Source organism: Eucalyptus grandis, chromosome 7, assembly GCF_016545825.1.
Source record: "Eucalyptus grandis isolate ANBG69807.140 chromosome 7, ASM1654582v1, whole genome shotgun sequence".
Classification (NCBI taxonomy): Eukaryota; Viridiplantae; Streptophyta; class Magnoliopsida; order Myrtales; family Myrtaceae; genus Eucalyptus; species Eucalyptus grandis.
This window is the reverse complement of record NC_052618.1, coordinates 29,848,215-29,870,854: the sequence shown is the minus strand read 5'-3', so window position 1 is coordinate 29,870,854 and position 22,640 is coordinate 29,848,215. Positions and strand designations below refer to the sequence as shown.

General features: G+C 38.7%; 2 protein-coding genes and 1 pseudogene across 4 annotated transcripts; 1 reads left to right on the top strand and 2 right to left on the bottom strand.

Annotated features, from left to right (window-relative positions):
- Positions 1 to 132: 132 nt before the first annotated feature.
- Positions 133 to 11,558, bottom strand: LOC104422925. The gene is made up of 7 exons (XM_039317696.1): positions 10,723 to 11,558; positions 8,039 to 8,464; positions 2,508 to 2,845; positions 2,211 to 2,320; positions 1,000 to 1,140; positions 397 to 532; positions 133 to 295 (listed from the first exon to the last, which is right to left on the bottom strand). Exons 1-6 carry the CDS (start codon positions 10,735 to 10,737, stop codon positions 438 to 440), a joined length of 1,125 nt encoding a protein of 374 aa, XP_039173630.1. The 5' UTR covers positions 10,738 to 11,558; the 3' UTR covers positions 133 to 295; positions 397 to 437.
- LOC104422926 lies at positions 4,718 to 14,624 on the bottom strand. Of its 3 annotated transcripts, none has more exons than XM_039318207.1 (5): positions 12,423 to 14,624; positions 11,585 to 11,667; positions 6,110 to 6,215; positions 5,686 to 5,968; positions 4,718 to 4,966 (listed from the first exon to the last, which is right to left on the bottom strand). In XM_039318207.1, the coding sequence occupies exon 1, from the start codon at positions 13,498 to 13,500 to the stop codon at positions 12,514 to 12,516; it is 987 nt and encodes a 328-aa protein (XP_039174141.1). In that variant the 5' UTR covers positions 13,501 to 14,624; the 3' UTR covers positions 4,718 to 4,966; positions 5,686 to 5,968; positions 6,110 to 6,215; positions 11,585 to 11,667; positions 12,423 to 12,513. The 3 variants fall into 3 exon arrangements, with proteins under 3 accessions (XP_039174141.1, XP_039174143.1, XP_039174144.1); XM_039318209.1 differs by having other exon boundaries at positions 5,693 to 5,968; XM_039318210.1 differs by lacking the exons at positions 4,718 to 4,966; positions 5,686 to 5,968; positions 6,110 to 6,215 and adding an exon at positions 8,520 to 10,783.
- A 3,897-nt stretch (positions 14,625 to 18,521) lies between these two features.
- LOC104423294 lies at positions 18,522 to 20,849 on the top strand (annotated as a pseudogene).
- Positions 20,850 to 22,640: the final 1,791 nt, after the last annotated feature.

Below are 22,640 nucleotides of genomic sequence, written 5' to 3'. Positions count from 1 at the left end.
TGATTCCTCATTTTTAGGAACCCGGAACCTACCACCGTCGCAAAGAACCCGAAACCTACCCTATCACCGGTTCCAGGGGGTCAATTCTAGGTTCAAAGAGGTTCCAACAAGTTCTTTTTTTTTTTTTTTCATTTTTAAAAAATGGAAATGAATGCATCAATAATAAACAAACTTGTCATTCATCAAAGAGCTTATGGCCCTTTTGGGCAGAGGCAATCATTACATGAAGCCAAAAACCTTTCAAGCTCTTTCGGAGGAATGAAGTCGCCCATGTGATGACCTTTCTTGGCGGGTCCTATGAAACAAAACACAAATATGTCATCTCAACTAAGATGCATATAGCAAGACACAAGAAAACAGAATTAACGCCCGCTCGCAAGGAATTGAAAAGCTAACCTTGAAGAGAAGGAGGTGGAGGCATTTCGTCTTTTGATTGTCTAGGTTGTCTCCTCCTCTCCTCCTAGGCAGCCTTTTTCATGTAAAATTCCATCAGTTGCTACAGGATCTGCACTTGCTGTGGAACCTGACTCGCCTGTGTTCAACAAAACTTGATCAAACATGTTTAATCGTGCTCACTTAAAAATGCCAAAAAAGCATGGACCACAAAATGTCTCTATAGCATGTTGCAATTTAACCACAAAGTACTCACATAGATTTTCAAATAATAACACCACTCACTAGTCAATGAATTTGAGTTGTTTCAAGTAAAATAACATCATTAGATTCGAAGACAACCTGAAATCAATTTGATTTAAAGACAATGATTACATCTAACAAGTTTTTAGAATGTGATACAAGGCACCACATTGCATAATTATAACGTAAGCGAAGCAATCAATGGTTTTAGTACATTCAGCTTTTCAGATGCTGCTCCATTTTACTTTATTCTCTTACATACAAACATCAGATGATCATATTTGTCACTTATCTGGAAGGAAGTATATAAGTAAATTAAGCCAAAATCAGATGACATGGCAAGTGAAACGAATGTGTAATCACCATTCCTATCCGAAGCAACTCCAGAACCATCTGTAGCTTCATACAATGCTGAAGTAGGAGTTTGGTAATTTGAGCGGTTGGCCTGGCTGTTGATCCTTTGGGAGGCAGCATTCGATCTTGACTCTAGTATACCTACTCCGCCTGCAAAAGGTAAACAGGAGATTAAAACAACTAAAGAAATTTACAGCAAAGAATTCTAAATAACCAACAAAAACAAGAATGAGATAGAAAAGAACTCAGTTAGATTCTGGATGACTTGCGAAGGAACATTCAACCATTTATAGAATGGAAGATGCACTGATAGCAAATAATGTAAGCTGCAAATACAGAAATGCAAAGGCACAGCCAAAATAAGCAGTATCAGCCTGAAACATGAAATCTAAATTGCAAAGAAACCACCTCATAACTTTCAGGAGAGGTCTCTTAGACTGGTTTTCTTGACTGGTCCAATAATCCATGATAATCCGTTTACTCCTACTTGCTCTATCGTTGATATTATCATCTAAAATCAGCTCACTTGCACATCTCGTTCTTTTTCTATCCCATGCACAAAAACATTCAACTTTTGCTCTAGCAAAGATAGTACACAGACGTTCTACTTTTGCATTAGCAAAGATACAACAATTACAACGATCTGAAACTCCAGAACGTACATGATACTCCACGTGTGCTCTCTACTATATAATACATATAGCAAAACAATCAAACAGAAAGTGCTCAACAACATGAGATTGAACGGTCGGGCTAAGTGGGTGCTTGAGGGAGCTTTTTCCCTGCATAGGCGCTACAACTGCTATAGAGCGTTCGACCAGCGATTATAGCAGAAGGTGAAAGTTGAAACACTTCAACTTGAGTTCCAATAGCAATTCCAGTATGTTTTTTGCAACTTTTGCCGTTCCAACTTTATGTTTAGATTTCATTTTCAGTTAAGTTCTTGAAATACAAAAATACTTCAAGAAAAATTCATCTTCACACGTATGAAGTTAATTTTACACTTAATTACATGCTTGAGATTCATGTTCTTAACCTATAAACATTGTGAAATAATATAATCTGATCTATCTACACCATTTCACGGCATAAACAGAACAAAAGCAATGGAAGTACGGAAACCAATCATTTGTGCGCATCCATGACATCAAACCAGCTAAGATAATGGAATAACATTCAACTACAAAAAAAGAAAAACATTCAAGCAGGATGGCACAAACCATTGCGAGATTTCTGGGGTTCCTTGCTCTGTAAAGAAAGGGCTTTTTCCTCCTGAGCAAGCCGGAATTCATAGTACTTGTAATCAGCACAGGTTTTGTCAAATAAAAACCTGTGCATAGTATAAAACATTAGAGACATGCTGGCAAAGGCAATGGAAAATCACCATTTGCTCGTGTGCTTGAAAAAGACTTGATGGAATATTGCATAAAGGGGACTATATCAACCAAAAAGGGAAGGAAAGACTAAGGGCATTCGACTAGCTGAATCGGAAGGAAAGACAGAGAAAGAACACTCACAAGAAGAGGTCAGCAGTGGCGAGGGCGAGCGGCGGTGGTCGAGGGCGAGCGACGGTAGCGTCTAGGGCGAGTGGCGAGCTGCAGCAGCGTCGCTCAGGGAAAGCTCGGAGCTGAGCGAGGGCGCTATGGGTTGCGGGCTTCGAGGCATGGTGAAGGCAGAGCAGCAGCGTCGTGGGCTTCGGGGCACGGCGAAGGGAGAGCAACGGCGTCGTGGGCTTCGGGGCACGGCGAAGGCAGAGCAGCGGCGTCACGGGCCACAGGCGAGGCGCGGCGAAGGCAGCAGCGGGCGGAGCAGGAGCGACGTCGGTGCGGGCTGCAGGCGAGGCGCGGCAGGGATGCTACTTGGTGGCGTTGAGCAGAGGGTGAAGAGAGAACTAAATGTCGTGAGATAGTGAGACTGAGTGTCGTGAGAGTAATTTGGGGCTTTTTTAGCCCAGACCGGTTCCGGTTCCGGTTTCGGTTCCCAGTGCCGGTTCCGGTTCTTATGGGAACCGGAACTGGTCCCTTTAGAACCAAGAACCGAACCGAATCTCCGGTTCAGTTCTCCGGTTGCCAGTTCTACCGGGAACTACGCTCATCCCTACTTCTTCCCTTACACGACTCCGTGGGCCCACTACATATTTGCCTTTTCCAGGACTCTTTTCCATGTCTTTATCCTACTTATCTCATCTTTATTTGTTCCTTTTTTATTTTTATATATTATCTTGTTAGTTTAATAATTAGCAAAAACTTGATAATTCGCTGATTTATTGAGAGGCTGGTAGATTCCTTATTGAATTGGTATTTTACCAAAAAAAAGTTTTAAAAATTCAAAGAAATTGATCAATCACCGTAGTAGTGAAATATAGGTAATTTTATCATATTACTAATATATAAACAAAGAAAAAGACGCTCGTGAAATTTCAGAAGAAGAGATAATTTACTATTATGTTTAGACATTGACAAGATCCTGATAATAATGACAACTTACTTGAGGGTGATTTAATAAGTAAGTTAGCAGTCATATATTTTCCAAATAAAATTTAAATTCTTGATATTTTCATCAGTTTTTCAATTCGGAACCTTCTAAGTAAAGTAAAAAGAATCCTTGAAAGAGGGAAAGAAAAAGATGAGAGAATCACCTTTCACTAAAGATCTTTGCCATCTCTCTTTTCCTCTCAATCTCTCTCTTCACTTGTATTGCTTTTTGTTTAATCTTGCACAACGATTTCTGGGACTTTGACCCCACAAATGGACAAAATAAGTTCTAGGCTTAATATGAATCTGGTTCATAAATCAAGTTATTTTAAATGGGTCAATATTTCATCAACGCATATATGTTCTACTCAATTGGGTTGTGCCATATTTTTAGGCCCACTTCTCCCATTGATCAAGAAACGAATATGGCCTTTGGTAATTAAATATTTGACGCAATACAGCATACAACATCTTGTAATTTGTTCGGATGGAATGGTATTTTTCTTCATATATTAAGGTAAATATATTCATAATTGTCGACCCCTGAAATTTAGTCAAAAATTAAGCATGCGCTTTTGTAATTAAAAAAAAAGAACATAAAAACAATGAATGGTAGTAAAAAGAACAAAATGAAAAGAATAATAAAAAATATAAATAAATAACAAATGGAAAAGGACAATTTGGTCCAACTGGCACGGCCAACAAGAGCAAACCCATTGGTTTTATCCACGGCCCAAACCCATCAGCCCATCACCCCAACATTTCAGCTTTTTCCCCTGGCCTGGCCTTTTCTCCCCTTCTCCTCCGCCTTGCGAGGACGTCACAATCGACCTGACCGAAGAAAGGAGCCGCTCGCTCTGCCTTGACGCTGAGCTTGGACGTCACAATCGACCTGACCGACTAGCAATGTCTCTGTCCGGAAGACTTTCAGGTGCGCCAGATGCAGACACCGCCGCTTGTTTCCATGGATTCAAGCTCCAACTGATGTCCTGCCGTTGCTTCTTATACGGTCCTTGAAAAACTGCTTCTAGATGATCTTGCTTATATCGAAATGTCGCGTCCATGATTATTGTTACGTGTGATGCATCGATGAGTACTGTTCTTATAGCAGTGGTTTATACATACTAAATGCCAGCACTTATCCAAGATAGCCTGTGGCCTGACAATACTCCATACAAAGTTTTAATAGTTTCATCACCATTGTGGTAAGATCTGGATTTTAAGTAGTAATATGATACTTTTATCTGGTATGATTAAGAATTCAAGTAGTAATATATTACTAAAACATGGCTCACTACTTTAAAGGCATCAAAAGAAACTAGATGGTGATGCAACGATCACAAATCATCAGCGGCTTGTCAACATGTGTTTTACTGAGGAATGCCTTCAAAGTACACAAAAGAAAAGCTCGAGTGGTTGGACAAACTAAGCACCCCAACAAGATGCAAGTCCATGGTCGACGCAGCACTTATCCTTGCAATGCAACCAGTATTTCCCGGAATCTGCCAAGGACAACATAAGGCAAAGTGAGAAACCGTGGAGCTCAGTTATGCAAGAAAGTAAGGTTTCAATATGTTAACTTGCAATATAACACAACCTCCGCATTCTGCGCTATTGACCAGATTTCGCGAATCCACAAAATATAGTAGATAAAAAGTAAACTAGCTACTGTCTAAATTACTAATCAATAGTGCCATCTGTCAGTCCATACCCCAAAAGCAATCCTCCTTAATTGAACTAGCTCAAGCAATGCAGGTAAAAAATTGAACAGACAAATAAGAATTGCAACCTCCGTCATTTAAAGAGACTTATCATTGGAAAACTGAAATTGCAAGCAAATCAAAAGTATAGGTGAAAAATCAAATAGGAAATCTAGTCTTGTCATGAATTCCACAACTTATCTAGAGAAAACTTAAAGCGAACAATGAAGTCTACAGATGCCGAATAAAAGTTACTTTTACTTAAGAATTTACTAAGTACATGCAAAAGATTACCAATAGAGACAGACTTTCCTGAGAAACTCATTGAGGTCTGACAAATCAGTCGCCCTCGATAGCCAAAGCTTTAAAATATCGTCTCGTAGGTGATGAACTAAACAACTATCTCTAAAAGAAACGGGTTATTATTTTAATATGGTCAGTTAAAAATCCCTAAGTACATCATGAGGATTAAAACCATCTTTTAAGTCCTTATATATTGATATATAGCCGAGGATTCTCACGGTAGACGTTTTGGAATTCACTCTGCGATTCGAGTGCCTGGACGGCGTGGACTGTCCTCCTTGCCTCCCTGCCGAGACAATAACGCGCCTTAAGGTTGGGAAGCCACCCGCGGAAGCAAGTTTTCTTGTCGTTTTCCAGCATGCCGCGCGCCTCATCAGCGAGGATTTCTCTGTCTGCCTCCCATTTCTAGACGTTGGATTCGATTGGCTTCATGTTGTATTGAGCTTCATCGACAGAACGCTGCATCCTTTGTCTCGCGTTAGTTAGCTGCACAGCTTCCCCCTGAAGGTTTGCGAACATAGCCGTCGGAGAGTATCATGTCGTTGCATACAATCAAAGGTCTTTCGTAGAATTTTATAATCCAACTTGAATGCATGAAGTGGGTGAACAAAATAGCAATATCCCAAGGAAATGAGAGGGCACCTGATGCAATATCTGATCGATGTGAACAGGGATGGAAAAGTCGGTCCTTTGGGCGGTTTCAAAGCATTTCCTCAAGTGGGCAGCAAAATTCTCGGATCACCCACCACTTTTCCCAATACGATTAAGACATGATCAAATATGTAAATTAGTTGCATTCAATTCTAAAGCAATATGGCTCAAGGTATCGAGGTTATTTCAACTACTAAAAATTGAGAAATAAGAGGAGTAGAATGATGATGCATGAGCATGACCAAGTAAGTTGTGTGATTTGGATAGACAGAGACTCTCTAGTAACTAAAAAATGATGAGACGTCATCTGCATGTCGATGTACCATGATGTGCTACCAAATTAACCCTCCTATGAAACCAAGATCTATCAAATCCACTCCTAGCCCACATATGATGCAAAAAACACATTGAACTCTATAAGAATTCAACATGGAGCTGACATGAATCCAACATATATTGCTAATGTGACTTGAATAACTTGGAAACAACTTTGATTTTACACAACAGGAACTCTAGGGACCAAATACTAAAGACCACATTCTAATTGCTCATGGGCGGCTCCAGCAGAGACATTTTCAAAGAACATCATGTTGCAAAAACCGAAACGCATAGCAACATAAAGACAGGAAAACAGCATTGAGCCACATTCTACTGTCAATTCCCATGGATGAGAGTTGTTCAGCAACAACTGAACATGCATACAAATTGGCAATGTGGACAATGAATCGAGCAAAGCATTCGGTCATGGCATAAACAGCTCATTATGCACTCAGCCATCGAATGTCAGTTTTGACAGGGACTCGCATGCCATTTACAGAAAAGATACAAGCAAATGACATTGAGGAATGAACTTCAGAATCTTTAGTAAACGAAGAAAATCAAATAGTTGAAGGCCTATGCATTCGCCAAAAAAGAAAGAGCCAAATATCATTGACAGTGAGAAGGTATTGAGGCATCAATGAACGGATCAAGAAATGCAAGGCATAATCATCCAAGCATACTAAACCAATTACTTTCGAGATCAAGCAAAGGATGAAGTTCGGACAGGAATTCACTGAAGTACACAATACATGATGCACATTTCAAAGAAGGATCTCACCATTTCCAATTCAAAGACGGTAATTGTCTCAAATGTTAGAATAGCCATATGCAAACATCGTAGATTGATATAAATAACATAATTTTGAGTAAATTAAGCCAACAGAGCATGTTCAAATTCTCAGTTGTGAGAGCATTGAGCACAGCCTTAGAAGTTCAACCAACATTAACAAAGATAATTTGTCATATACACTGGAGAACTCTCACTTTAAGCACGCCATTACCAGACAATCATCATGATGCAAGAATACTTGCAAAATGTGCCGTTTAGGAATTCAATCAAACAAGTGGTAGGCGTTTCAGTAAAGGGCACCTAAATACAATGATAAGGAAAAGGTTCGTATCCAAAAAAATCACTGAATCATCGAAAAATGTGTGAGTTCATCAGGACAGTCTCGGACTCAAGCGGATTTCACGCCAGCCGAATCAAGCATTTGGTCCCTCCTCTAGCATGCGAAGTTTACCTTGATGAGAATCATGATTATTCAAATACTCAACCCACTCAAAGAAATCCTCGTCATCTCCGATTCCAACTCACATTGAACCTTCGCCAAACTCAAAATCATAACACTATCCGTCAAACTCAAACGGTTTCAGCCTCAATCAATTGTCACAGAGAGAGAGAGAGAGATGGGAGGAGGAACATGGGCTTTCCCAGATTGCAATCTCCTTGATCTCCTTCTTCCTCCTGTGACGGTTGTCGTCGGGTCATGAAGCAATCTAGTTTGTGATTTTGGTGGCCAGTCCATTATAAATTTGTATGGAAAGAAAGATTTCTTCAATAATTTTTCGACCCTGAATCACACCTTTTTACATACAAACAAACAAATCATGATCCACATGTGCCTCAAGTGCCCGAATTCGGACCGCCTGAACCAGCGGCTCGTTACTTGCGAAGCCTGCTTGACTGCGATCGGGACCACTGGGGAAGACGGAAAGACGATCTTGCGGAGGCAAGAGAGGGAGAAGAAGACGTCGGTGTGCCCCAACTGTCGGTGCAGGGAGGTGCCGACGTTCTCCGACGCCAGCACGTGCAAGGCGTGTGGCCTCAAGATGTGCCTTGGGCACCAGTTCCGGGGCCGACAGCGGCTGCGCGGTGGTGCCGCCCGCAGTGGCGGTGCCTGCGGTTGGAGGGCGGTGGAACGAGAAGCTCCGAGCGGCGTTGGCCTGGATGAGCGTGAAGGAGTGCGGGAAGGAAGAGTGGGGATCAGTATCTCGCTGAGCAAATCCCACCGTCAAAGCCCGTTGCTGGAAGTTGGAACTCATGTATTATATATATATATATATAACAAGCCTCTTTTATTTAAAAAATTATATTTTTAATAAAAATCATATCAGCATTTTTCGTTATTTAACTTAATGAAACTAAAGGGTGAAAGTTTTGAGCTCAAATGAACTTTCATAATAAAATTTAGAATTTCTGATGCACTCATCTCATTGAAATATATTGAAGTAAAGTACAAACAAGTTGTAGAATGTGAAAGCACGAGAATGCTAAATGCGGAAATCTAACTCCTTTTCATCTTACAATATTTCGTGCCAAAGGTTGCTATAATAATGTTTCACTTAATGTAAACAAAAAGGGAAAATTAAAGCACAAATTCTAAAAATTGTCACAATAATGTGCTTGAGTCCTAAAATTTTCAGAGTTTATTGACTAATGTCTAATCCTTGTCTACAACATTGTCCAATACTAAAGTGTCAACGTTGGAGGGGCAAATTAAGGACTCTTAGAAGTTCTAAATATAAGTTTCTTTCCCTCCAAAATGCAAATTCATAATGGAGAACTTATTGGTTGGGGGATGGGCATGCATGTGTGGACAATGATCATCATGAAAATTTGATTCTTCACAAAAACTAGACAGGTATAAAGTTTTTTCAAATATGAAGAACTTTGTGGTTTTGTTGAACATGCTTATAGCACATACATTTTCTAATATCATCATTGTAGCCTAGGAGACAAACCAAAGAAATGAATAGCCAAGAAAACAAACACACACTTCGCAGGTAGTGTAGAAGAGAATACAGAAGAAAAAAACAAAATCTCATATTACCAGACACGTCCATTTTGTTTTGCCAGACACCATTCATTGCAATATTCACAAACTTTTGTGGCTCACTTCATAAAACTAATTATTCCCCCTCTCTTTCCACGTCAATTTCGTGGTCTGCCTTCTCAATTGCGCATTCTAACTGCTCAATTTCGTCCTCACTTTCCCCCGCACTTCGGTTGCCATGGTCCAGCTCTGTTCTACTCAAGACATCTAAGGATGGGAATTCCGCAGAATATTTCTCTGATAGGAAGCTCTTGAATTTTGGCAAATTGTAAAGTCTAAGAGTAGTTAACCCAAAGAAGGTGATTGTCTTACTAGTCACTTCTTCACATTCTGATTGGCATTTTTCCCGATATGCCAAGTGCATAAGTAGTGTTGAGTGTTCGGAAACACTATTCGATAGCTTTTGCCATGACTTGGTCTTGATAAGTGAAAATAGTTTTTGGAGCCTTATTTTCTATAGACTTCATAAACACCTCAAATAACCAGATAAATGAATTTGCAATCTTATCCAACAAAAACACACAACCAAACAAAGTGTTCTTCCAATGATGATTAACTCCAACAAAAGGTGCACATATCAAGTTATACCTATTAGTACAAAATGTGGTATCAAAAACCATTACATCAGCAAAACAATCATAATCAAATTTGGACAAATTATCTTTCCAAAACATATTGGTCAATTTAGTATCTTGATTACTTGTTGTGCATAGAAAAATATTGGATTTTGCATTTGTATGCAATGAAAATGATTCAGAAGACTTTGACAATCTCCCCCATCTATATAATTTAATCTTTAACTTTGCAAAAGATTTTGACAATCACGTAAGATGGAACTCAAGTTTTGACTTCCTCTTGCTTCATTTGCCAAAAACTTATATGCCATAGTACCCACAATGCCAGTTTTTTCCATGACAACTAAAACACTATTACAAGTGTTAGAAATCATTCTTCTACATCTTATCAAATGTCTTTGATGTTCCGACATAAATTCATGATTATGCCTAGGAACATAGTCTATGACTTCATAAGCGACATTCTCAACTTTAAATCTAATAAATGCAGGGCAACCATATCTAACTTCAAGTCTTTCATATTTTTTTTCTTGATCGAATGAGTTGATAGAATATCTCTCACAATTACACACAAAAGTGCGTCGAGTCATTTCTCCTTTATCGTTTTTTCTAATCTTAGACTTCCTCACTCCAAACCCTTTACCTATAGCATAAGCCACATATTTATGATATGCTTCAAGTTCATTTGCAAAAACCATTCCTATTGTAAACTCAAAATATTTTTTCAAATCACGAATAACATGTGCTAGATGAGTAGTTTCATGCTGCAAACAAAGAACAAAAAATGATCAACACAATACTTTTACAAGTAAATAACATCCCATCCATTTTTGAAAAAGCAAATATCTTTTACATAGCATGACTTCAAGATTACCTCCGATTCAGCCATCGAATAACCTTACACATGCGAATTAATTGACTGATCACGAGCAAACCTTTGTCCGTTGGAGTTTTTGCCAAATTGAAGAGAGATTGAACTTTGGAATTCAGTGCCGTCATAGACAAAGCAAACCTCCAAAAAATCACAACACTAGACACTCAAGGACAAAACTACCAACTCAATAGCTAAACTTGTGCAATTACCCACCAATAAAAGAAAATAAAACTCCACAAAATAGTAGAAACAACAAAAAAGAAACTAAAAAAAGTTTAAAAATTATGGAGCTTTTTGAGATCTTCATGATCCATCATAACATGATAAGCATGGTAAACAAAGTTTTGAGAAGGTCATTTCAAATGAAGATATTATAACAAAAGAAAAACAAAGAATTTAATTGTAGACCTATAAATATATGTCAACCCAACGAGATTCTAGTGACTTAAAATTTGGATAGATTAGAAAACCTCCCCCTATTAAGTGCAATCGAAAATTTCATATCTAAAAAAATATTATTGCAGTCCACCTGTTTAATCTAGGAGGATATGATTCTGTGGTGTAAATGTAATCACAAACAATAGAATGCTTTTTACTTTGATATAGACATTTCCAATTTCCTAATATTAAACGAAAATTTCACAACACATTCTAAATAATCAATTGGTGTTAAAGAGGTATACAACAAGCTTAGTTTGGACTTCCTTGATACCTAACAATCCACAAGATGCTCTAAATGATATAACATGGAACCAACAACATCATTCAAGAAAAAAGAAAAAAGAATTTAAAATGGAATTGCTCAACCTAATTTGGGAGTCATTATGGCACAAGAAAATAAAGAAAAATGAAAGCACCTAACCTGAATGTCAGTCGCGATGAGTTTAAAATGGAATTGCTCAACCTCCACAATATTCCAAGAACTAATTACAAGTCCATTTTAATCTGCATTGCAAACCAAATAACATTAAAAATCATAAACATTCAAAATATGAAACTTTAATAAAACAATACTATTAAAGCATCTTAATCAAGGGAACAAGATAAAATATAAGAAACAAACATTAATGTTCAAACATATTGTTCTCTTAGTTAACATTTAGTCAAGTTGTCCAACAACATCAAGATCTGTCAAAGCTGAAAATCATTCACAATAGCGATCGCAATGTCGTCGCTACTCACTTTGAGTTCTTTAGCACCTTATAGCAGCATGGAAACATATCATGTGATCATTTTCATTTTTGTCCAAGAAATGTGCGACAAGAAGCAATTTGCAGAATATGATTTGTTTCTTTCCTTCCATTGATAACTTCTTTTGGCTGTATTTTAGTTTGTTGAGAAACACCATAGGCATTTTAGAAAAGCCCAATCTTTCTCTATTTAACAGTAAATGGTTGTTTATATAAGAATGTCGAGATGCAATTGCAAGCCTGAGTTTTTTTTTTTCAATTCTTCTTGATATTAGACTCTTTTTTCATCTGTTTTTCTGTTTGCATCACCCAAAATGTGGAAGTGTCATGACACATGAATGATGTACAAGGTTTTGCCATAGCTATCTAACATGTCTTGGATCCATGCATACCTCTTGAGGTGCAAATATGATCAAGCTAAAAATGCATTGCAATACATGATAGAAAATGTTGCAAGTTTTATTTATTTATTTATTTAAATAAACCACAGGCACAATTGTGTAAACTCACCTACCGCCTTGCAGCTCGGAGGCGACCAGTGGGCTTTTGAGTGTTTGCACTTGCTAAAGAAGGCAAGGCAAAGATGATCACATCTTAGGACCTAGCCACAACCTGCGGGGTTTTTGGGAGCAAGTGGCAACGGTGGAGGCGGCCAAGCTCGGACGCACCCGGTGAGCTTTTGGGTGTCCGCAATCACCGAGGAGGCGAAGCGGAGATGGTCGAGCTTGGGACGTAGCCATGACCGGCAGGGCTCTTCAAAGCGAGTAGCTCCTGGTGGTGAAGGCAAAGACGGTCGAGCTTGGAGGCAAGTGGCGGGCTTTTGGGTGTCCATGCTCGCCGAAGAGGCCAAGGCATAGATGGTTAGAGTTTGGGACCCAACCACGATCGACGGAGTTCTTGGGAGTGAGTGGCTCTTGACGGCAACAGCAGAGGCGGCCACGCTTGGCTCGACTGGCAGAGGTGATTGAGCTCGGAGGTGACCGGTTGGCTTTTGGTGTTTTCGATCGTTGAAGAGGCCGAGGCGGAAATGGTCAGAGCTTGGGACCCAACCATGATGGGCAAGGCTCTTCAGAGCGAGTGGCTCCTGGGGTGATGGCGGAGGCGGCCGAGCTTGGAGGCAACTAGTGGGCTTTTGGGTGTCCGCGCTCGCCAAAGAGGCTGAGGTGGAGTTGGTCAGAGTTTGGGACCCAGCCACGATTGGCAGGGTTCTTGGGAGCAAGTGGCTCCTAACGGCGACAGTAAAAGTGGCCAATCTTGGAGACGACTGGCAGGCCTTTGGTTGAGGGAGATTTTTGAAAAACAAAGAGAGAGCAGGCATAGCGGTTTTCATGGAGAAAGATGCATAACATAGAGAAACAATTTTGAAAGAGAAAATGGGAGGGGAAGGGATGCTTCCTTGCGTGCGAATGAGAGAAATGATGCAGAGAAGGAGGAAACATTTAACGAGAGAGAGAAGCAACAAAAATTTGATTGAAAAAATAATGGTGGGCCCCGACTCGAGGTGGAACCACATGGCGACACGTGTCGCATCTTGATTGGGTGGGTGCACGATGACGTGGCACATCTCACCCACATAATATTTTCTCATTGCAATATGGGTAGGATTTGAGAAGCTGTTAATGGCGTGCTGCGGCAATGGCAAGCCACCGTACAACTACAATCTCAACATTACTTGTGGTCAGAGTGGCTACACCGTGTGTGACGAGGTATCGCCCCAGGCGAGCTGGGACGGCATCTACTACATCGAGGCAGCCAATTCCTTTGTAGCCACTCGAATACTCTCCTCTAATTACTCCACCCCTCCCATTACTTTTGATTTCTTTTGTAACATTTAATTTCACTTGAAGATTTTTGGAGTTTTTTGTTTATTTGATTACTTAACAAAAATCTCAATTTTTTTTGGGATTATACTTTTGCAATTTTTTTTTTCGATTTTTAATTAGAGTAGTCCCAGGTTGTTAAGTGGCAACAGGCAACAGCAACTGTTCAGCTAATAAAAGGCCAGGTCTAACCATTTCAGAAGCATTACCACAAGACAAAAATAAAGGACCGACTACTGCAGCTAAGGGTATGGATTTTCTGGCAAGAAGTTCGTCCATGGCCGACTCGGTGATGTGTAAATGGCAACATAAAAAGAACAAAACGAGGCAACAACGTCAGTATGAGCAAGCAATACAATGAAAAGGGATCAAATTCGGACTAAAATAAAGTCAAAAGCGAATCACACGCAATCTATATCAAAATCTCACTTAAGCATTTTATCGAACAAGTGACGTGCAACTTCGACAATGATTTTCCAATTTAATTTTCCAGCGGCTCTCGGCCTAATCATGGTATACAGAGACTTAGATCAATGCCACTTGCAGCCAATCGATCCCAGCTTATCATGATTTACTTATTAACTTGCCGATCGAGTTCAGGCTCTTGAAAGACAGGGCTAAGACAGAGCATGTTCGAGAAAGAGGAAGCTCGCCTTACCTGGGCAAGACTGAGAACGAAGGATCAAGGTAACTGAGCTCCACAAGGTCGTCCATCGGGCGAACGGCTTCAGAAAGTATCTACGTCGCTCGGCCGTGAAGAGATACGATGACCGGCAACCAAAAGATTCAAAGCTATTTCCGGCCAAATTCAAAGAAACTCCGGCAAAGTACTCTGGATCGGACGAGTTTCATGAGTTTTTTTTATCTCTGTTTCTCACCTTTTTGGGCTCAAATTGTGGGCTGAAAGAAAAAAAGGAAAATCGGAAAGTTGGACTGAAAATTTTACCAAAGAAAACGGGCCTGGTATAAATGGCCCACCCAAGCTTTATTAGTGCTTTTGTTATTTTTTACTTTTTTTATATATTAATTTTTATCAAAAAAATTTCTACTCTCTTCTATTTATCCATGCTTAGTACTATAGCCCCCCCCTTTTTGTATTTTCCTTTCCTTTTTTTTTATTACTATATAGTTTTTTTTGGTTGTTTTTACCATTTTTTTTTTATTTCTATGTAGTAAAAAAAAAAAAATGTGTCAATAGTCACATGTTTTGTCTAATGGGAATAAACATGGTTTATGGACCAACTTGCTTAGATTTTGATTAGTCAACAATTTTGCTCCCCATTGAAGTCATCAAAAAAAGAAAATGAACTCCCAAGACATTTTCTTTTCTAGATGATCCTCAATGGGGACAATTCAAATTGTCAGCAATCACAGTATTTTCGCTTTCCTTTTATTTATTTATTTTACTACATAATTTTTTTTTATTTATCATTTTTACCTTTTTTTTATTTTTATGTAACAAAAATAAGATGTCAACGATCATGTGTTTCGTCTAATGGAAATGAACACGGTTCATGGATCAACTTGCTTATATTTCAATTTGTTAATGATTTTTCTCCCCACTGAAGTCATCGAAAAGAAAATGAACTCCCAAGACATTTTCTTTTTTTAGATGATCCTCGATGGGGACAATTTAAATTAGGAAAATTTCAATTAAGGGCTTAAAGTGGAACCGTTTTCTCAAAAAAGGGCATAATGTGGACATTGTATCAAATAAGGGCCAAGTGACCGATTTAGTCTCGAATAAGGGTTTCAACTTGAAAGCGAGTCAAATCTTATTTGCAGCTAGGGGTATTTTCATCTAAAGACTTTTTTTTCTTTTTCTTTTATTTCTTTTTTCATCTTGCTCACCTCCTTCTTGACAAATGCATCAGACTCCTCACGCACGAGCTTGCATAGGTGCAAAACAATTTGAACAATTTAGGAAAAGAAGAAAATGAAAAGATATTCAAGAAGTTATGTAGTTTTGCAAAACTGCAAATTGCGTGCTTCATTTTTGCGGCCTCCCCATCAGCAAACTTCAAAGCACATGCTCTCTACATTATGCAATTTTGCATCCTCACCCAAGAACTCATCGATTTCGGCATAAGCCGGTTTTTAAGTTATTCGCCACCACTCACCTTCTCCGATGACGATAATGAACTTGAAAATCAAGAAATATCCATAAGTGGATTTTGTTTTTATTCAATTTGCTTGTAAAAACTTATTATGGCAATTAAAGTAACAATTTCATGCTCTCCCCGCCAATGAAATTGCCTATGCCATGATAACTTTCACTCGTAGCTTCTTGGGAATGTTTTATTGGGTCCGGGTTGGATTATTCATAACATTCATAGACGCAGCTTACATTGAGGTGGAATATGTGGCTTCTTGAGAGGGTCCAATTGTGTCGTGCATGTTGCTTACTTTCAAAAGCCGCTGAATCATTCTGACCCGTGATTGAAGATACTTACCTTTGGTGGCGATTCGAAACAGACACCACCCAATCTAAAAAACCAATGACTCGGTCTACACATGTTCAAACAAATTTGCCTCTCTAACTTTGAAATATTATCTACAAATATTTGAGAGAGAATAACAAGATAAAAAAAGTGCAAAATCGCTCAGAAATTCCCAAAACCACGTATTTCACTTAACAAATCAATGCGCATGAGTATCACATAGATTCCTCAAAAACCTCTAATAAATTTGGCTTAGGCACTTCAATTTGGCTTCTCCTCACTAAGATCGATCATAACCTATGTGAGAACCGATTTGAATTCAAGCATCGATGACAAGGAGGGCAGCAAGCTAATGGCTTACACCTCATCATGCATCGTGCTTGACCACGACCACAAGATATGGGGATCAAATCGAGCTGAGTGTCACATCTTGGTCCACTCATGCTCGATCTAGGGCTTGGATTGACCTCCATCTTTCAACAAAGGTACTGGAATTATTGTTGAGGGCAATGACAAATGAGGTTGAGGGTGTTGATGGCTAATTCGGTAAGGAAGATAGAGATGGACTTTGGAGAACGCGATCTAAAGAGTGAAAAAGGCGAAGGCACGATGATGATGAAGAAAAGAAAGAGAATGAGAAAATAAATTAAAAAAGAAGGAAAAAAAGTCTTTAGACAAAATACCCCTAGATGCAAAAAGATTTGGTTGGCTTTTAAGTTGAGGCCCTTATTTGAAACTAAGTTGGTCACTTCAGGTCATTTTTTGAGAAAACGGTTCCACTTTAGGCCTTTAATTGAAATTTTCCCTTTAAATTATCAACAATTGTAGTATTTTGCCTTCCTTTTTTTATTTTTTATTTTGTCGTTTTTACCATTTTTATTTTTATTTTTATGTAACAAAAATAAGGTGTTAACGGTCACATCTTTCGTCTAATGGGAATAAACATAGTTCTAGACCAACTTGCTTAGATTTTGATTAGTCAATGATTTTTGTTCCCCATTGAAGTCATCAAAAAAGAAAATGAACTCCCAAGACATTTTCTTTTCTAGATGATCCTTAGTGAGGACAATTCAAATTGTTAGCAATTATAGTATTTTCGCTTTCCTTTTTCTTTTTATTACCTTATAGCTTTTTTTGGTCTTTTTTTACCTTTTTTTTTTTTTTTTTTTGGTAAGTAACCAATATAAGGTGTCAATAGTTTAGGAAGTATCAACACTCTCGAGAGTCTTTGTGTTATGTCGGACGCTCCGACACGTGTCAAACGCTCTCCACCACTTTCGGACACTTTTTGACACTCGGTCAATACATGTTGGAAAATCCGAGACTTAGTTAACTTATCGACACTCTTTAGCACTCGAGTTGAAATTTTGACATGCGAGTTTTTGACACATGATTTTGACATACAAGATATATATGTGAATAAATATAAATAATAATAATAATAATAATAATAATAATAATAATAATAATAATAATAATAATAATAATAATAATAATAATAATAATAATAATAATAATAAATTGGAAAAGAAAAAAAAACCTAGTATTCTCTTCTCTGACTCTCACTTCTCGTGATACACAATTCACCACCAAGTTTTTTTTTCTCTCTTCCAACATATCGACACATGAGTCCAAAATGTGAATTGCTTGTATTTTTCCTTCAAATTTTATAGATTATTGGAATGGAGTTGAATTTGTCAAAATGATATTAATAAATGATAGATTAATATTATTAGTGTAAATTCATTATAGAATTTTTTTATATTATTTATTTATTTATGAATTTGAATTAAATTAATTTGATTGAAATAATCTTAAAAATGATAATTTATTACACACACACACACACAGCGTGTCCCAATGTATCAAAATTCTTTGATTTTTTAGAAACGACGTGTTGGTGTATCGTATTGTGGCGTGTTGTGTCACGTATTGATGTCGATATTACTTAGTCAACAGTCACGTGTTTCATCTAATGAAAATGAACACGGTTCATGGACCAACTTGCTTAGATTTTGACTAGTCAATATTTTTTGCTTCTCCATTTAAGTTGTCAAAAAAGAAAATGAACTCCCAAGATATTTTCTTTTCTAGATGGTCTCTGGTGGGACAATTCAAATTGTCAGCAATCACAGTAGAAGACGATCACAAGATTTCCACGAAGGGATGGGACCAAATTGCAAGAACCCGTTCTGCCCGGTCTCGAGATCCACAACTTAGAGCCCTCTGAATTTTTACATGAACAGCTTCTCTCTTGCACCTTTACAGTCAATCTAGCGACAAGAAAGAAAGGGGAGGAGAGAGAAAATGGCAAAGAAGAGAGGAGGGGGCTCCTGCGTTCCCAGCCTCCGTGCTTTGAGGTGCTACGCCGTGATGTTTGGACTCTGTCTTGGCCTTCCAAGCTCGGCTGCTTCTCCGTGCAAGAGGAAGCCCGTCATCTTCAACTTCGGCGACTCCAACTTGGACATCGGCGGCTGGTCACCGGGGCTCGGGATCGACGTCGCATTGCCCAACGGGCACACCTTCTTTCATGAGGCCACCGGCTGGCTATGCGACAGGCAGTTGAGCATTGATTTCCTCTGTGAGTTCTCGCTCTCTGTATCCTATGATTTCCCGAGGCGTCCTCCCTAGGGAGGAGGGGCTTCAACGCATGATGAGTACTAGTTCGAACCATTTCTTTCGATGTTCTTTGAAGAAATACATGAAAAAAAATACTTTTTTTGTAATGTTAATTTTAGGTCTAACAAAAAGTATTTGAGCTAGAGATAGGAATCATTACTAGATTACGCAAGATAAAAATTTAAGGATCAAATCGCATAAATCCAAAAGGTTAGGTGACTTCATTGGAGGACCAAATCATGTAAATGCCGAAATCTTTTTGGATTATATCTATTAAAACAGGAGTGTCTTAAGTACATACTATGAGATTTTGTTGAGATTTGCATGAAATCCAAAATAGGTGAGAGCCTGAACATAAGCTTCTTGAGTCCATACTTGGAATCATTGGGCCCAAATTTCAGCAACGGTACCAATTTCGCTGTGTCCGGCGCAGCCACCATCCCTCGCGACCAGCCCTTCAGCTTGGGTGTCCAACTCCACCAGTTCCTCCTTTTCTGATCTCGCTCTCCGTTGCTTCTCTCGAGAGGTAATCTATCCTTTAACTAGACAAATTAACCTCTACAAGAAGGCAAAATTAAGATATCTCGATCCGGTGTCCCGAATTTCAGGCCATGCAAATTTGGTCGGCAAGGATGGCTTCGCCGACGCTCTTTACACCATTGACATCGGCCAAAATGACCTCACAGCTCAGTTCACCAACCTTCCGTATTTGCAGGTCGTCGGGAACATCCCAATCTTCATCGAAGAAATCAGATTCGCCATATGGGTCAGTCAACAATTACCAAAGGATGGCCGAGTTTCCCCAGCCGGGCCTCTTCATTTGGTTGTACCTTGCCGGGAATTTATACCCGGGATCGGCATCGCGACCATCCGAGGGGGTTCCCCTGGCCCATCCCTTAGGGGGGCCTGTGCAACGGGACCCTATGGGCCGGTATATTTATCGAGGCCCGGATCTCGGTCTCTACCTGGACTTTCTCGGTGGTCAAAGCCTTTTAAGGTCTTGCATAGGACCAAAATTAACCTCTACAAGAAGGCAAAATTAAGATATCTCGATCTGGTGTCCTGAATTTCAGGCCATGCAAATTTGGTCGGCAAGGATGGCTTTGCCGACGCTCTTACACCATTGACATCGGCCAAAACGACCTCACAGCTCAGTTCACCAACCTTCCGTATTTGCAGGTCGTCGGGAACATCCCAATCTTCATCGAAGAAATCAGATTCGCCATATGGGTCAGTCAACAATTACCAAAAGATTAGACATAATCCCATCTATGTAAATTTAATTTATATAACTAATTTTTTGTAGAGTATATCTAATTTTTTTGTAGAGCATATACCAAAGCGGAGGGAAGAATTTCTGGGTGCACAACACTGGGCCATTGGGCTGTTTGCCTAATATATTGGTCACCACCGCCCATGATGCGAGCGACATTGATGAGCTCGGATGCCTCCGATCTCGCAATGATGCTGCTCGGGAATTCAATCGGCTATTGCAGTCCCTTTGCGAAGAACTGAGGAGTCAGATGAAGAATGCCACGATCGTGTACGTCGACGTCTTCGCGATCAAATACGATCTCATCGCCAATTACACTATACATGGTACGGATTCCATTGCCTCTAATCTGAGTCCCCTCAAGTTTTGTTAGGGCCGATTGTCAAGTTGAAACTCAAGAGTTAGCGAGAGTATCTTGCTCCTCATTTGTTTTGTGCCCTAGGAGTGGTTACAAACTTACAATGATATTCGATTTACTTAAGTTTGTGTGTTTTTTGCATTCCAATATGAGTAGGATTTGAGAACCCGTTAATGGCGTGCTACAACAACGGCACCGTGTGCGAGGAGTCATCACGCCACGTGAACTGGGATGGCATCCACTACACCGAGGTAGCGAATTCCTTTGTGGCCTCTCAAATACTCTCCACTAATTACTCCACCCCTCCCGTTACTTTCAATTTCTTTTGTAACGTTTAATTTCACTTGAAGATTTCTGGAGTTTTTGTTGATTTTATGATTTTTGCTTATCTGGTTCCCTCTCGTTACATGAGGGAAATAATAATAATTTCATGTGCTCGTGGTCATTGCCAATCAAACATTTGCCAGTGATGGCAAGAATTTTCAGTGCAAGTTTAATTTAATGAAAATATTTAATGTTGTCACTGAACTTAAATTAATAAAAAAAATAGTATTAAATATCTTTATACATTCTAGGGATTAAATTGAACATATACAAAAAGTTCTAAAGTGTTGTAAAATATTGCGTTGCAAATATATAATATAAAGAATAGAGAGATTGAGTAAAGAAAATCAGACACCAGAGATCATAGAGAAAGTCAAAGGAGAGAATCTTATTTCCAAAGATCATATAGGAAAACAAGAATGTACTTATCATTAATATCAATGTATCGAATGATACATGTATTGGATAGGGAGATGAATATTCATTGTATAAAGAGATGTACTTAGAATGTATGATACAAATGTACCATAATAAGTACATTAGATAAGATATATATAATGAATATTTATTCATGTATTTCATAACACTCCATCTTGAATATTCATTGTATTTATTACGAATGTGCATCGAATGATACTGCCTCATTAAAAACCTTAAGCCGGAAAAACCAAGTGGGACAAAAATCACACAAAAGGGAAAAAGAGTGCATAACACACATCTTATGGTATCTTTATAAATGCATTAATTGACCCGTTAAAAACTTTAAGCCGGAAGAATCCTGTAAAAAAAACTGGACAAAAAGAAATAAGAGTGCAATGCATAGTTCTTATTATCTCCCCCTCAATTGAGCCATATAGCCACTGCTGGGGCTAATCAATCTTGCATTTTGTGAACTCGCCGTATACCAATGCTGCAATACATAGTTCATAATATATCCCCCTCAATTGAGTCATATAACTACTTCTAGGGCTAATCAATCTTGCATCTTAGTTATAGAATCAAATAAATATTATATAAGGTTCATAAGCATTTCATAACCATATGAAAGAACAATAAAAAGTAATACATTTAAAGCGGAACAACTAAAAAAAAAATTATTAGAATCATAAAGTTCGAAGTTCAAATTATCATCCATCAATCTGATGCCTCATCAAAGTAATCAGAGGTCCTCAAAGAAATCAGAGACATCCAGGGATGCATTTGCTACTTTAGGAGCAAGAGGAGTCCAACCAATGGAAATATTGTTGGTCTCAACAGTGGTTATGGCGGTAGGATTGATTTCAATAGCATGAGATTCACCACGCTTGCCCGTATTTTTTAAAGATACCCGGTATAGGTCAACAAAGTACTTTGGCATGCGACAAGTATGTGACCAATGCCTAGTCATGCCACCGAATGACAAATACTTTCATTAATCACCTTATTTGACTTCTTTTCTTTGCCATGATTTAGGCCAAAGTTAGATTTCCTAGGGCGGTTAAATTTCCTACCATCCCTTTTAGGATTATGTTCTTGCCTGCACTCATAGCCCTTAAAATGACTAGTATTTTTCTCAAAGTTAGCATGTGCTTCAGGCAATACTTTTGAACCAGCAGGTCTAAGATCATGATTTTTGAGCAATAATTCATTAGTTTGCTCGGTAATGAGGAGCACAAAAATTAATTCAGAATATGTGGCAAACTGACGCTGCCGGTATTACTATTGCAATACAATATTCGAAGCATGGAAGATAGAGAAAGTTTTCTCTAACAATTCTGCATTAGTGAGTTTGATACTGCATAACTCAAGCCGAGAAATAATATAAAATAAAACGGAATTATAATCAGACACTGATTTAAAATCTTGCAATCTGAGATTTTACCAGTCATAATGTGCTTAAGAGAGGATAACAGT